This window comes from Anser brachyrhynchus, assembly GCF_964034855.1.
Source record: "Anser brachyrhynchus genome assembly, chromosome: 3".
NCBI lineage: Eukaryota > Metazoa > Chordata > Aves > Anseriformes > Anatidae > Anser > Anser brachyrhynchus.
In genome coordinates this window covers 20,608,388-20,622,455 of record NC_137696.1, presented here as the reverse complement: position 1 = coordinate 20,622,455, position 14,068 = coordinate 20,608,388, and the positions used below count along the sequence as shown (strand labels likewise).

General features: G+C 36.6%; 1 protein-coding gene across 35 annotated transcripts in view; it reads right to left on the bottom strand.

Annotated features, from left to right (window-relative positions):
* Window positions 1-14,068, bottom strand: part of NRXN1 (neurexin 1) — a 725,132-nt gene that overhangs the window by 79,197 nt on the left and 631,867 nt on the right. For all 35 annotated transcript variants that reach the window (XM_080583915.1, XM_080583904.1, XM_080583905.1 and 32 more), the window contains one exon: window positions 12,777-13,096. In XM_080583915.1, the coding sequence (XP_080440041.1) occupies window positions 12,777-13,096 (320 nt within the window). The remainder of the gene's footprint in view (window positions 1-12,776; window positions 13,097-14,068) is intronic.

Genomic DNA, 14,068 nt, shown 5'->3' with positions numbered 1-14,068 from the left:
TAATATATTCACAGCATAAGCAAACTGATAGCTACTTTTAAAACATGAAGATACTAAGTATTTTACCCCACATTGTAGGATTTTCTTTAGAGGCTGTTAGTTACCTGTAAACACTGAAATAATAGATAATGGTTTCTATTTCTGTGGGGGACTCATAGCACTAAAAAAAATATTGCAGAAGTTTAAATAGTAAGATCAGCTAAGATAACAGAGAAGGCACTGCCACCACAGGTTGGTAAAGCTCTGCAGACAGTTGATTGAAAACACAGGGCTGATCTTAGTTGTTTGCAAATTATGTCTAATTTACTGACTATAATACGCTGAAAACATTTTAAAAACAATGGTTTTGTTTGCATTTTCTTTTTGAAAACTTTCTTTTCAAGTTTGCCTGAATTGATTAATAAAGAATTAAAAAATAAACAAGCACAAACATAAGTAGATTTAAACAAAAAGGTTTTTTTTTTTCTCTTGCCCTTGTTTTGTTGCTGATAAAAGTGGAAAACTATTTTGGGTCAATCCAAGTGATTTTTCCATCAATCATTTCACTGAGAAAAACAATAAGCACAACATCTTGATCATACCTCTCCAGCCACTTGTGCATAGTTTTAAACATGATTGTCATTTCATAAAGAAAATAATAGAGCTGTCTTTATCTCTCATTTAATTATAAAATGGCTGTTTGGTCTACTTTAGAAAACAGTATTTACTAGACTATTCCTGCCACATGGTGATTCAAGTTACTCACACCTACCTCAGTGACAGGAAATGTTAATGTCAACAACATCAAAGTACTTCAAGTGTTTACACTATTCTAATTGCAGTTGGACATTACTACAAAAATATAGCCCTAAAAGTGTTTTTATACACTCAAATACATATAAAAATATTTGCATTTTCTAGAAGGCAACGTACTAGCTATAATTGCTATCCTACACATGATATGCAAACATATTGGTAATGCTCAGGTATGGATTAAATCAGTTAATTAGCCAGTCTATCTCACCTAGAGAAAATGTATTCAGACTGTCATATTCCATACCTCTGGGAGTCTAGAATTAAACAACCAAGACTTAGTATTAATGTAAGGAATTATCGGCTTTACTGAACACATTCAGTCTGTCTGGATCTCCCAAAAGCATTAAATAAAACTCCTAGACACTTAATTTCAGTGAATTTGTAGCCTTCTGTAACATGGAGGCTGAATCCATTCTATTTTTCCCAAAATATGACCAGAAATACAATGCAGAAGAAAGGGAGAATATTCTCTCAAGGCTTTCTGCTTATTAACACCAGCCCATTTGTTAAAGTCACGGGAGAATCTGGATAGGAAAAGAAAACCAAGTGATCAACTCTTAAATCTATTGGAATCATACTCTTGCTGTTTGCAACATTATCACAGCATCTACTTAGGAAAGACGCTAATGCCATGCTTTAAAAAATTGAAAATACTATGCAAGTGTCATTTCAGATATGTTTAAGGCCATTTATCGTGACCTCATCTTTTTTTTTTTTTTTTCTAAACATGAAAATGTCAGAATAAATGTGTTCCGTGTATTTATAGTGTTATGCTGGGGGCTGAGCAGAACCTAGCACAGACTGATGGGCATTTCAACAACCCTGTCAACCTCTTCAGTCTCCCTTATTGACAGAATCCACCCACATAATCCCAAACATTTAGTATATGGCTAGATTAAAAAAATGTAGCAAAATAATATAGTACATTAAACCTTCAAATGGTTTGTTCCCCACATAAGACTTTTTTTCCTTCCCGGATCTGAGGATATATCAGCACCATGCAATCTCCTCACACAGGCTTCCTCCTACATTATTTCTGCTTCTTCCAGAACTTCATCTAATTTAGTTGTTACATGTTTTCCAAAAAACTTGTATTTCTACTTCTGTGTTTCTAGATACAGACATAATCCTTAATAATCCAGATGAACACAAAGACATTAACAGATTTCATCTTCACCCCATTGTCATCTCATGGCAGGGAAGTAGTTAATTTACTAATGAGAGATGACTTGGAAGACGATGTTACCATTTCCCTCAAGTCAGAAAACAAATGTAGGTCTTTGATTTCTAGTTAATTGGTCAGCATATTGGATCATCCTCCAGACTGCATTTTAAGGAAATGGCTCCTATTTCTCAATCCATATTTTCTATGCATTTCCAGAAGAGAGCAGTTGGATCCATGGGGCAATTTCAGTTGTTCTCTTTCTTTTCTTAAATGCAGACAGCCCTGGCCATCATCTGTGTTCTATCTTAGGAGAAATTACTATCACAGGTTTCCTCTTTATGTCAGCTCAAATAATTTAGTGTTCTACTTTACATTAAAAAAAATCCAATCTAATAACTTTATCTGACTTTTATATACATATATATATATATACACACATACACACATATGTATATATACTCACAAAACAATACTGTAAAAAGAACATTTCAACAGAGTGGTTAAAGTAAGAAAAATGATGCAATGAAATAATATACTGCCTGCATGCAAATTATTTGTAACAGAACTACATGATCTTTAAGGTCCCTTCCAACCCGAGCCATTCTATGATTTCATGATTCTATGAATTGCAAATCTTCAGCCTACTAGAACTTAAAAAAGAATGTGGGGACATAACTATAGGAGTATAGCTAAGTGTGAAGCAATGGCAGTATATAAACAAAACCTGAGCACCAGCTGTGCAGATCTGAATGCTGAATACCAAATGGAACCAAGCACTTAAAGACAACTTTAGCTAACAGATTAAATGTAATAAATAATAAGCTAATTGTTGTTTTATTCAAAACAGACATAGGATGTTGCTTCTACCCACATGGAAAAAAAAAAAAAGTGTTTTTTTGAATAAACCTCCTATACTAATTCATTAACTGAAGAGTGTTCCAAGAATTATTTCATTAAAGAAAGTGATCTGAAGTCTATGAAACAGGAGTGCCTATGAACAAAGTTTTATTCTTAATAGCAGTATGTGAGCAAGAAGGCTTCAGACATTACTGTCACAGTCATGTTTAGAGGAAACATCAGGATATAGCATGGTCACACAACATTATGTATGTTGCATATAACATACATTATATAGTTCTGGTGCATTTGGTGTTTAACAATACAAGAACAAACACAGTGGCACAGATGGGTCCTTGCCAGTGGTACACAAAAGCAGACTGAACGCTGTAGCCTGCAGTAACCAACTTGTGAGCCTCTCACGTATGTATAGCATGGAAACTATTACATTAATTTGCATCACATTTGCTGCAGCAGCTGGGTTGAAACTTTGCTGAAGTACACCGGGAGGTCTGCAAGCATGGTGGCACATTTAGGCTACCTGCTTTGAGTTGCCACCTTGAGTGACTTTTCTTTCACTCAGCTCTAAGGGATCATCCACAAAAGTAAAGAAATAAAACTTGCTATTATCTGAGTTCTGAAAGGGAATTGTGTGAGCCAAGTATGTAAAACACAGTATTTCAGTCACAGAAATACACCAAAGGAAATGGTGAACAAGATCGTCAGGCTTACTGCCACTTCAGTTAATGATAAGGGGACTGAATGCCTATTGCTTTCTTTTGATAGGAGAAGAGTGATTCTCAGACACAATGCAAGGATTTCTATCCCACAAGGCAACTGAAATTAAGTACTGACTGTAACACCCAGGCCTTTTCAGCTATCCAAAATGCAGAAAAATGCATAGCAGCTACTTGACTGTGTGGTTATGGGTCACTAAGTCTACAACATCTTCTTGCTCCAGATGGGTGAAACAATCCCATTTCAGTATAATCCTGATGTAATGATATTTGTTTAGTGTGCTGAAATGTGTTGAGGGGAAACAGCTGGCAGACGGAACATGAGACAGAACTAAGCATCACTTCATGAAAGAACGACTCCTAAGAAAGGGGTCAGAAGCCTTCTGAATGCATGGAATTGAAGTTGCAAGTGGCCTCAAATCCTTTTCCTCACAAATTGAACTTAAAAAACAACTTTGATTTACAAGCAATTAATCAACAATTTAGACAAGTGTCTTTATGTTCTTTGGATACTAACAATGTTGTAATTTATTTTAACACCACCCCCTACTCCCCCTTCCCAGTTTCTGTTAATTCTTTAAAATCCTCTTGCTAAGTCAGACTAACAATTCACAGTGTGAAAAGAAGAGGTGCCCTCCATGCTGCCTCTTCTCAGGTAAGATCTGAGAAAGGCTAGCCCTTGCACCCTGTGTAATAACCAAAGTTCATCACAACAGGCTGGATGATGCCTCTTAAAGGTAATCCACAGCAGAACTAAAGACAAAGCAACCTATGCAGAATAGCAGCAGCCTGTCTTCTTTGGATTGCATAGTGCAGCGTATGTGAATTATCATTTCTGGTTAACTTCCCACTTTCCCCTACAGTGCATTAATTAGCAGTGCATTTTTATGCCTGTAATCTCCCAAGCAAATGGATAGGATTTGCTCTCAGTGGCCCAGTATGCTACAACAGCCTGTATGATCCCTTCATCGCTAACTAAGGCTAACAACTCACTGACAGTCTTATCCTATGAGCCTTAGTGACATGAAGCTGTAGTTTCAGAGGTGAAATTGTCTACAGACTATAAAGATAGTGACAGTACTTACTATTTAGGAATTCAATGGCAAGGCTACGTGCATAAAAGTATTTTGTAAGTAACTTACATGTTATAGTATCTCTATATAGAAATGACAGGATAAAATTTTCAAGACAATGAATTAGTTATAGATACTAATGAGTTTGAAGGATCATTTGAAAATGTTCATTCAGAACAGAGATTAACTTTTTTAAAAAAGAAAATCTTTGCTTTTTAAACACAGGACATGGATCTGCAATTGCAAGAGAAGTCCACGACGGCACCAGAACTCATGCAGTTCAGCTCCCCTAAGAGCCTGATGTCTTTCAACTCGTGCCAGGGACAGATTTGACTGCATTGGCTGTGGAATTCAGTATTTATTAAGAGAGACAGAGAGAGAGACAACTATGTGATCACTTAAGTTACACATGAAAACAACAAAGCAATCAGCCAACCCAACACACAGGTTTTGTAAATGCTGCATTTCTAAAGCCACCCTATTTATGTACCTTCAGTGATCCAACTGAGGATCCCATACTCAATAAACATATACTTTGAAGGAGAGTGGGATTTTCATATGTGACTAGATAGCAAATATTAAAACATATTTAAAGAATTTCAGTGTTCATAGTATCCTATTTTAATTTTTAGAGATCTTGCTTGAATGTCAGTATTAACAACCAACTACATTTTGAAGTATTAATTGAATTATCAAAATCATTAGGAAAAAAAACTAAAAAAGCAGTCTGTAGAAAAACAAACAACAACAACAAAAAAAAACCAACATGGCATGGATTTCATGTTTTCTGTTGCATATAAAAACTCTAGACCAGCTTTTAGGTCTGGTTTAGAGAGCCCTTGTCCTCTTGTCTACATCATCTTCATCCAGAGGTAGATGTCATAGATGTCATAAAGAAAGGGGCTGGGGAACGTGGCATGGCATATACTGTTGGCTGTAGGGTTAATGGCATCCCTGCATCATCTGCTATCAACATTTCTGATCCTAATTCTTGGGAGAGGACAGTCACCTAGATGACTCAGCTGCTGTTACAGCCCTGGGGAGTTCTAAGCCATCTCTGCACACAAACTGAGACTTCATCTAAATATGCTTCTTCAAAGCCAAACATCAATACGCATAAGAAAATGAAAAATGGGGCTACGTCAAACATTGTGAGGACATAACTTACTCTTCAAAGACACAGAAACGTGTTTGGTTATTGAGATACAATGCGAATACGTGCCAAAACCTGAAAATTTAGCAGTGGCAAATATGGAATTGTTCTGCTCCCAGGTTATACAATAGATTTTGCCTCCCCCCCTCCAAGAGAAAACAAAAATATTTTCATATTTTTTCTTACTCTATAGGATAATACAGTTTCAAAGCTTTAACTTTGCATTTTTCACACCTTTACACACTTGTGAATTTATGTGTTCAAATACAAATTCTTACCTAGAATTTTCTTTATAAAAATATTAATAATTCTTTGTGTAAATGCTAACCACAAATACAATAAAAATATTCTATGAGATAGTAATTATTATTATTATATATAATGTAATATATTTTATGGTTTTAATTAAAAAATATTAACGCAAAACAGCCAGTGTTCTCTAATTACTTAAACATTTAAGTAATTTAAGCCAATTACTTGGCTTTTTAAATCAGCAAAGCAGCATAACACAGCTATGGGTTGCATATGAGCCTGCTCCATCATTCCTCATTGCCATGTTGTTTAAAAGGTTGGTCACACCACAAGTGGAAGCTCTGGGGTTGAGGTCACGTGTCTTTGGTGTCACAGTGTCCTGTTGGTCAATCCTTTATGCTTCTGTCTCCTGGCATATGGTCAAAATGAGGCATCAGCATAAGATGCCTTCATGCACTGATGTCCCATAACACCCTTAACTAATATTGACCTATAATCAGATATTGAAACGTCTCAGTTACTTGAATTGTACCACCCCATTATCATTCATAGGACTGCTGTACGCAGATCAGCTGCAAGAGGAAGGCAGCAAGATTTACCCCATTTTGTTAAATTCGAAATAAACTCACACATGCAAAGAGAGGAATGTTGGTTCATACCATTTCACTAGGAGTTCTGGAATTGACCTTCCTGTCCCACAGCCTACCTTAGCCAAACGTTCTCAGGAAAAGTCAGAAGCCAAGCTCCCTTTGAAAAACTCAGCCATCAGTATGTACACTTAGACATCTGTATGCCTACCTTCAATTAAAATGTGTGCGCTTCCACAACTACTATGTATGCTACCTAGTGCAAATGAATTCTGTCCTTAACACTTAAATTCCCCGGTTTCTGTCATCTGGAGAGCACGTATGGGAGTTGAAGCTGATCACTGTGAAGCTTGATGCTATGGGATTTGTTACACGCTAGGGAGCATCTGTTGATTAAAATCCTTATGATTTACCAGACACTTGGGAAGAGCATTGCCTATTGGGGCCAATGACTTGTGGACTGTTTGGTGTGAACATCCAGAGAAGATGCAGCAGCGGTTCAGAGGCACAGAACTGCCTGTGTGTAAGAACACATTGCAGACCTTACAGCAGATAATTTTAAACTCAGATGGGTGGAGAATACTCTTCCTCCTATTAACTACACTGATTTCATGACTGGTGCATCGCCATAAAAATGGGAGGAGAAAAAAAAAAAAAAAAACAACAACAAACTTTTACGATCCTATGCAAAAGTCATGTACTCAAGTACCATTTCTCAAATTGAACTCTTTCCCATGGAAGACACCCCTGTCTTTTTCAAATGCTTGTGTTTATTTGGTTGGCAAGGTGCCCATCACTGTTACTGCTACAATGAATGCTATTTAAATCCACTTCTTCAATACACGTAAATAAACATACCCTTCACCTGATGTATGCCCTCTAAGGCAACTGACCAAATTTCAGCTCATCAATTTAATATGAAGTCAATTTAATTCTGCTTGACCAAAAATCAGTGCCTATTGTTCCAAAACATGCAATCATCTCACAGTGTATTGCAATTGCTGGTGAAGTGGCTTAGTGTTATCAATAAGAGCCCACTCTGATGAGGACAAGAGGACTGCCAGAATCCCTTATGAAAAATAAAAAAAGCTATTTTGCACACAACCTTCAGAAATGGTTTCCAACACAAGAGAGCAGGGGCTGCTGTGCAGATGGGCTGTCATAATCAAATCCTTAGAAACAGATGAGAAATAAGCATATTATTCTTGATTTACTATCACTTCATTTATGATTTCCAATTAATACAGATCCACACAGACATGCCAAAGAGATACTAAAGGCCTGATTGTTTTTTCCTTGAATTAGGATATCACATACTCAAAGTCCTTTTGAAGCCTTTCTGCTTCTGCCAACTCTTGCAATTTTTATTGCAAGCCTTGCAGTACTTGATGTTTTGCTTAACATTTTAGCTCCTGGAGTTATAGAACATACGAATCTCCTTTATTTTCATTTTTTAAAAGAAGTTTATCACCTTCATGATTGAATAGAAAAGCTTGCAAATGAGCCTTTTAAAAAGCATCAAAAATAAAAGTGGAAAAGAAGAAAGAACTGTATTATTTAGTTGAATAACATTATAAAGGGAATGAATGATGTTCTTAGAACAAATTCATGATTCCTAAGCCCCTATGTATACTTAAAACTCAACAAAAGTTAGCAATACAGTCTATAACTTCACAGGAGTCCTACTGTTGCAACATTAAGGTTGGGGATTTCTTTTCTTGCACATAAAGGAATGCCAAATTTTGGGAACATCTTCTAAAAAACTAAATTATGTATCTAACTACACTTTTAAAGAGGTCAAAGAAGATAAATATTAGGAATCTACAGGCTACTTTGCTGCAGGAAGGAGGTGAGCAGTCTTCTCCAGCATAGGTGGAGTGAAGAAGTTCTCTTGTAATTCTCAGCTCATGCTCCAGTCACCATGGGTTCTCCCAAGCGTCAATGGCAAAGTGAGGAGCAAAGTAAAGAAAACCTCTTGTCAACCACCCACCACATACTGTTTGTGCACCAGTTGCTCAACCGAGGCAAACTGAGCAGCCCAATCTTTAAAATGCTTGCTCCAAAGACTCTACTATAAGCTATACAATGGTCACAGAGGAGAGCTGGAGCTCAGGGTCTGCTATCTGAAGATCCTGGATCAAAAACCATGTAGTAAACTACCCCACCCCTCATGATGGCTGCAAATCTGCATGCAGTTCATTAACACTGAAAGCACCGCACTAACCTCGTTGTTCCTCCCACCTACTAATTCCACAACCACCACCCTTTTTTTTTTCTTCCTCCTTACCTGATAACTTTTGTTTATTCTGTAAGCTATTTGAGTCAGGGGCTGTCACTTCATATGTGTTTATTTAGTGCCTTGCACAAAGGCTGACAGCTGTAGATGCCGTTATAATCAAGGAGAAAGGAGGGTGGGATTTTCAAGGCACTAAGGAAAATGAGTCATTCACCTACCATTGACATTCAATAGGCTTTGAGTACCTTTCTCCACTTTGAAAATCTACAGTTACAAGTATAATAATTAAGATGTCTGTCATCACCAAAACATCCATTGTTAAAATATGACACAGCCTCCAATAGGGAAAACCTTCGTTTAGAGAATAGTCACTGACAAAAAGAAATTTGTTTCAGAAGCGCTAAGACCTCATTTGTTGAAAATCATGCGCAACAGTATTCAACATACATTCTGGTAAGTATCATGTCTATCTTGTATCATATATTGCATTAGTTAGGTATCTGTTGAGAAGCACACACTCCATCAATTTAAGCGCTAATACTGTAGGTTCTTTAAAATAACATTTCCTATAAATAGAGATTTAAATGGTCTTCTTTAAGTATTATAATCTTTAATTGAATTCAATACCTCTGCAAATGAAGCAAACAATTTCTGACTGATTAGATCATTTGCCTCTATTCTATTTCAGACATGCACTGGTTTGCAATAATGTAAGTTTTTTTTTTTTTTCATTAGCAATTGCTTTTCAGCTGTGTATTTTCTTCAGTAACCTAATTAATGCTAGAAAGGTACCTTTCCGTCTTGTGCATTACATTATGTCAATGTAGTTGACACTCTTGCAGAGGTTATGTGTAAATAAAGTCAGAAAAAAGTGTAAATGACAAAAATAAAAGGGATGCAGAAAGTAAAAGTAGATTTTCCTTGAGAGGAGGAGTGCCCTCATCTCCAAGCGAAATAAAGATATAAATTGACTATTCAGTACCCTGCGGGACAAACCCGTGGGAGTCCTATGAATCACTAGCACAAAAATTATTACACGCAAGTAGAACAAGAAAACAGGTATTAATGAACAGAAGATATCTCATCCGCAATTTGATTTAGTAGCTTTCTAGGTCTGAGTTTGCTGCACGAATAACATAGCAAACTTCAGGCAAATTTTAGCTTTGATTTTGGGATATTATCAGTCTCTTAAAATCAAATCACAGGCCTGATTGCAAACTATGTTCCAGAGCAGTCCTTGGCTAATTAACTATTATAATTGTAATGACAATACAGATCCTACCAGGCAGGATGTTTAGACATAACTGAAGTAAACCACTGTGGATTATTAATGGCAAGAAAGGCTCAGGTATAGACTCAGGATACCATGTGTTTTGACAGCATTAACACCGAACACTTTCCTTGTAAAGGTTTTCAAAGGTTTCAGGTTCTTAAATACAGAAATATTCCCACCAAGTTGCTTCAAATGGACTGCAGCAAGAGCTTATACCAGCAAGGTGAGGGAGACCAACCTAAACCTTCACCCTGAGAATGTGCTTTGGCAAGATGCTATGGATGTCCAGATGCTCCTGGAGCCTGCCTGAGACTTATGATGATCAGGCATAATAAGCACGTGCTCGCAGCATTGCTCTGTAACCAGCTCAGCCAGGAGGGGTTGAAGGAATGGCACAATAGCACTGAGGTCAATGCTCCAGAGGCAGCGAGTAAAAAACTTATATGGATGGATGTTCTGATAAAGTTGATAAGGGCCACACCTTATTTCAGGCATCTGGAAACAAATCTTTGGAAGATATTTTTGCCTAGTAATCTATTTCCCTTCTTCACACACACACACACAAAAAAAAAAGAAAAAAGAAAAAAATATGGCTAGCTAGAGTTGCTCATTTAGGATACTTTTTCCCCCAAAATATGCAATTGGAATACCTCAAAAAGAAAAATCTCTGTAGTGGGGAATATTTCTGGGAACTGACATCAACTGATACAGCAACTATACCAGTAAACTCCCATCACCCACTGATTATGCAAGGTCCAAACTGAGAATGGTCCCTGCGACACTCTTACTCCCAAATTGTGCCTCAGAGTTACCCGAGAGAGTGGCAGAGGCCAAAAGCATGCTGGGAATTGTTAGAACAGTTTAATTTTATAAAAGTAAAATTAGCTTAATTTTATCTTAGGAGCATTAATTTAGACCAAATTTTTCCACTCTGTAAGGATGTGCTGCTCATTTAGATACTTGATCTCCCCCTCTGAAATTTGGTGGTCTTGCATCTCACTGAGATCAGACTAGATGGATAATGAAATAGGAGATGCTGTTTAAAACACAATTAACGGTGAAGAAAATTTATTGCTTATTTAATAAAACACTGCAGCTTACTGCAATAGCCATTAAAAGAACTGCAGCCTACAGAAAAGCTTTGCAATGAATGGCCTTTTCTAGAGGCAGCTGGTTCCTTCTATCTCTAGTTTGGTCTTAGTTGTGTCCTGTTTGTCCGCCTCCTTTTTTTTTTTTTTTTTTTTTTTTTAAGATTCTCATACAAAAGTAGAGATTAATAAACAAGGAAAATGCATAAAACTGGGTTCACTTGAAAATACAAATCAATAAGATTTTTAAATGCTCGCTTTTAACTTAAATGTTTTGCCTCTTTTTACAAAATACCTTTTTTATTTATTATTACATCACTATAGTTGTCAATCCGTAGTATAAATTGTACAAAAATACCACAGACAAAAAAAGCTGACCTGTCAAGTTTGATGTCCTGATCAAATTCAGTGTGTTGAGGTTTTACACAGAAAACAGGCAACTTGACCTCAAACTCCCAGTCTAACCAGCATGTTCTCCTCCATTTTTGAGAAAATTAACTTCGTTCATCACATCACGATCCCATTCCTCCCTACAGCTTGTGTCACTTTCTTTGCTCTTTGATCTACTTCTGAATCTTGGAGTGGAGCTGTCAAGGTTTAACGGCACAGTGGGTGCACAAACAAGCATGTGAACCAAGTGAATATATGAAAAGCTTTTGGCAGTGTACTTTTTTTTTTTTGTATAATACATTTCAAGCACACATCAGAATAAATATTAAAAAAAAAAAATTAAGAATCTTCTCTACCAGAGAAATGTCATGGTAAGTTTTAGTTTTTTAAAGTACAAAATCTGAATGCTGTTATTCAGGCTAGCCACAAGATGAAGGTACTTAATTCAACTCACCTGCTCCCCCCCCCACCCCCCCCTTTTTAAGAAAATAAAATTCCCCCAAATACAGAGATCCTGACAAAACCTGACAAAAGCTACTAAACATATCACTAAATTCATGAGATGTAAATAATCTCAATAAACAGTAAACAACAGACTCTGACTTGGAGCCTGAATCTCCCAGGGTGCAGGGTGCTCTTAATTCCCTTCGCAGCCACTGTCTCTTCTGAGGAATTCTGCCTGAGAAGATTCTAAATCTTTTAACATGCTGTAAAGTGCTAATTCTCCCTTTCCAGCCTCCATCATCTTTTTGCCTTCTCACCATCTTCCTGTTCTCTCCCCAAATGAGGTCTTACTTCTCCACCTCATAGATAAACACACCATTTCATTATGTCTTAATTCCAGAAATCCTGCACTTCCACACTGAAAATAATCAATGTTAGCTATCACAGGAAGAAATAGAATTAAAAAAAAATGCACCATTCTGAAGATGGATGGCAGGGCAATAAAAGTCATTACAAGAAAAATCTCAACTGGAAAGTTTGCCTAATTTAGACAAACTGCGATATCCTTACATTCCTTCTAAATGCTGACCAACATCACATCTGTGAGCCATGTGTGTTACAGAACTTTTATCTGTAACTGATACATTTCTTCAACAGGAATAATTTCATCTGTAGTGTGAATGCAATATAGAAAGCCACACTCAAAGATGAGAAAACTTTTGGAAAAGGTGAGGAAGCTGACTAACCTGACCAATAGGCTCTTTTGTTGGGGCCTTTCCTCTTCTAGCGGTGCTTGTGGCCAAAGTGGTGGTTGTTTCCATGACTGATGTTGACATCTCAGACTGCATTGCTGTGGCTGTAGACTCAGTTGTCATAGAGGAAGGCACTTCACCAACAAGTCTCACATTTCCTTCTATAATGATGTTGGCATCATTTTCTGCTGCCATATTCAGAACTTTCAAGCCATTGTAGTAAAGACCAGAGAGCTGGCCTTGGAAAGGATGGCCACGTTCCTTGCCTCCAATTTTTATAGTTGCTTGGCTATTGAAGATTGTGAGCTGACGCCCTGTAAAGATAATATTATATACATGCAAAAATGTTGACTGTGAACACCATACTCTACAAGAATGATAACAGATTTTCATGGAGTGGATAATGACAGCAATAAACTATAAGAAAAGATTTGACTCATAATTCATTGCTTTTTAATGAGGTGTCCATGAAATGCATAAATTTTGAGAGCATTTGCATTTTCTAAATTTGCCACATTTCTAGTGTGTGGTTGCTTTTTTTTGTGTGTGTGTGTGTGTGTGTTTTTTTGTTTGTTTTTGCTAAAAGGCCAATCAAATATATTTGTATATGCTTTTAGTACTATGATACCCCTCTCCCTTTTACCTGAACACAGTGTTAAGCTTTTTGGTGTGTGTCAAGAATGCCAGGTTCCAATTTCCTTATTTTTTCTTCAAAGACTTTTCTTTCAAAGATCTTTCCATGTAATACACTGTTGGGCCTATAACTTTAAGTATGTACATGTGAGTTTATGTATGTATAGACATATACAAATATGTATATACACACAGAGTTTATATATATGCAAACATGTCACTAGGTTAAGAGAATTTTAAGGAATGTTATGCAGTAATCTGTCATATCTATGTAGCAGTGAATAAAATATTTACTTTTTTAATTAAATGTTTCCTTTTTGTATTTAAATGTTTATTTTCCTTCAACATACACACTGAAAAGAAACACATGGTTCACACTGAGTATCTCAGAGGCAGATTCAAAAATAGATGTCTGATTGGCTTTCAGCAAGGCTATCAATTAAAATAAAAGATTTTAGATGTAAAAGCGGCTTCAGAAATGATACACATACCGATGGAGAAATCATGGCACATTTCCATTCAACAGAGAAATCCTCAGCAACAGTACCACTCTTAGTAAATAGAAGTCACTTTAGCAGATTGGTTTCTGCTCACATAAAGCATGCACACAACTTTAAGTTCTGTTTTAATTAGTGTTTGTTCCAAAATCCCCT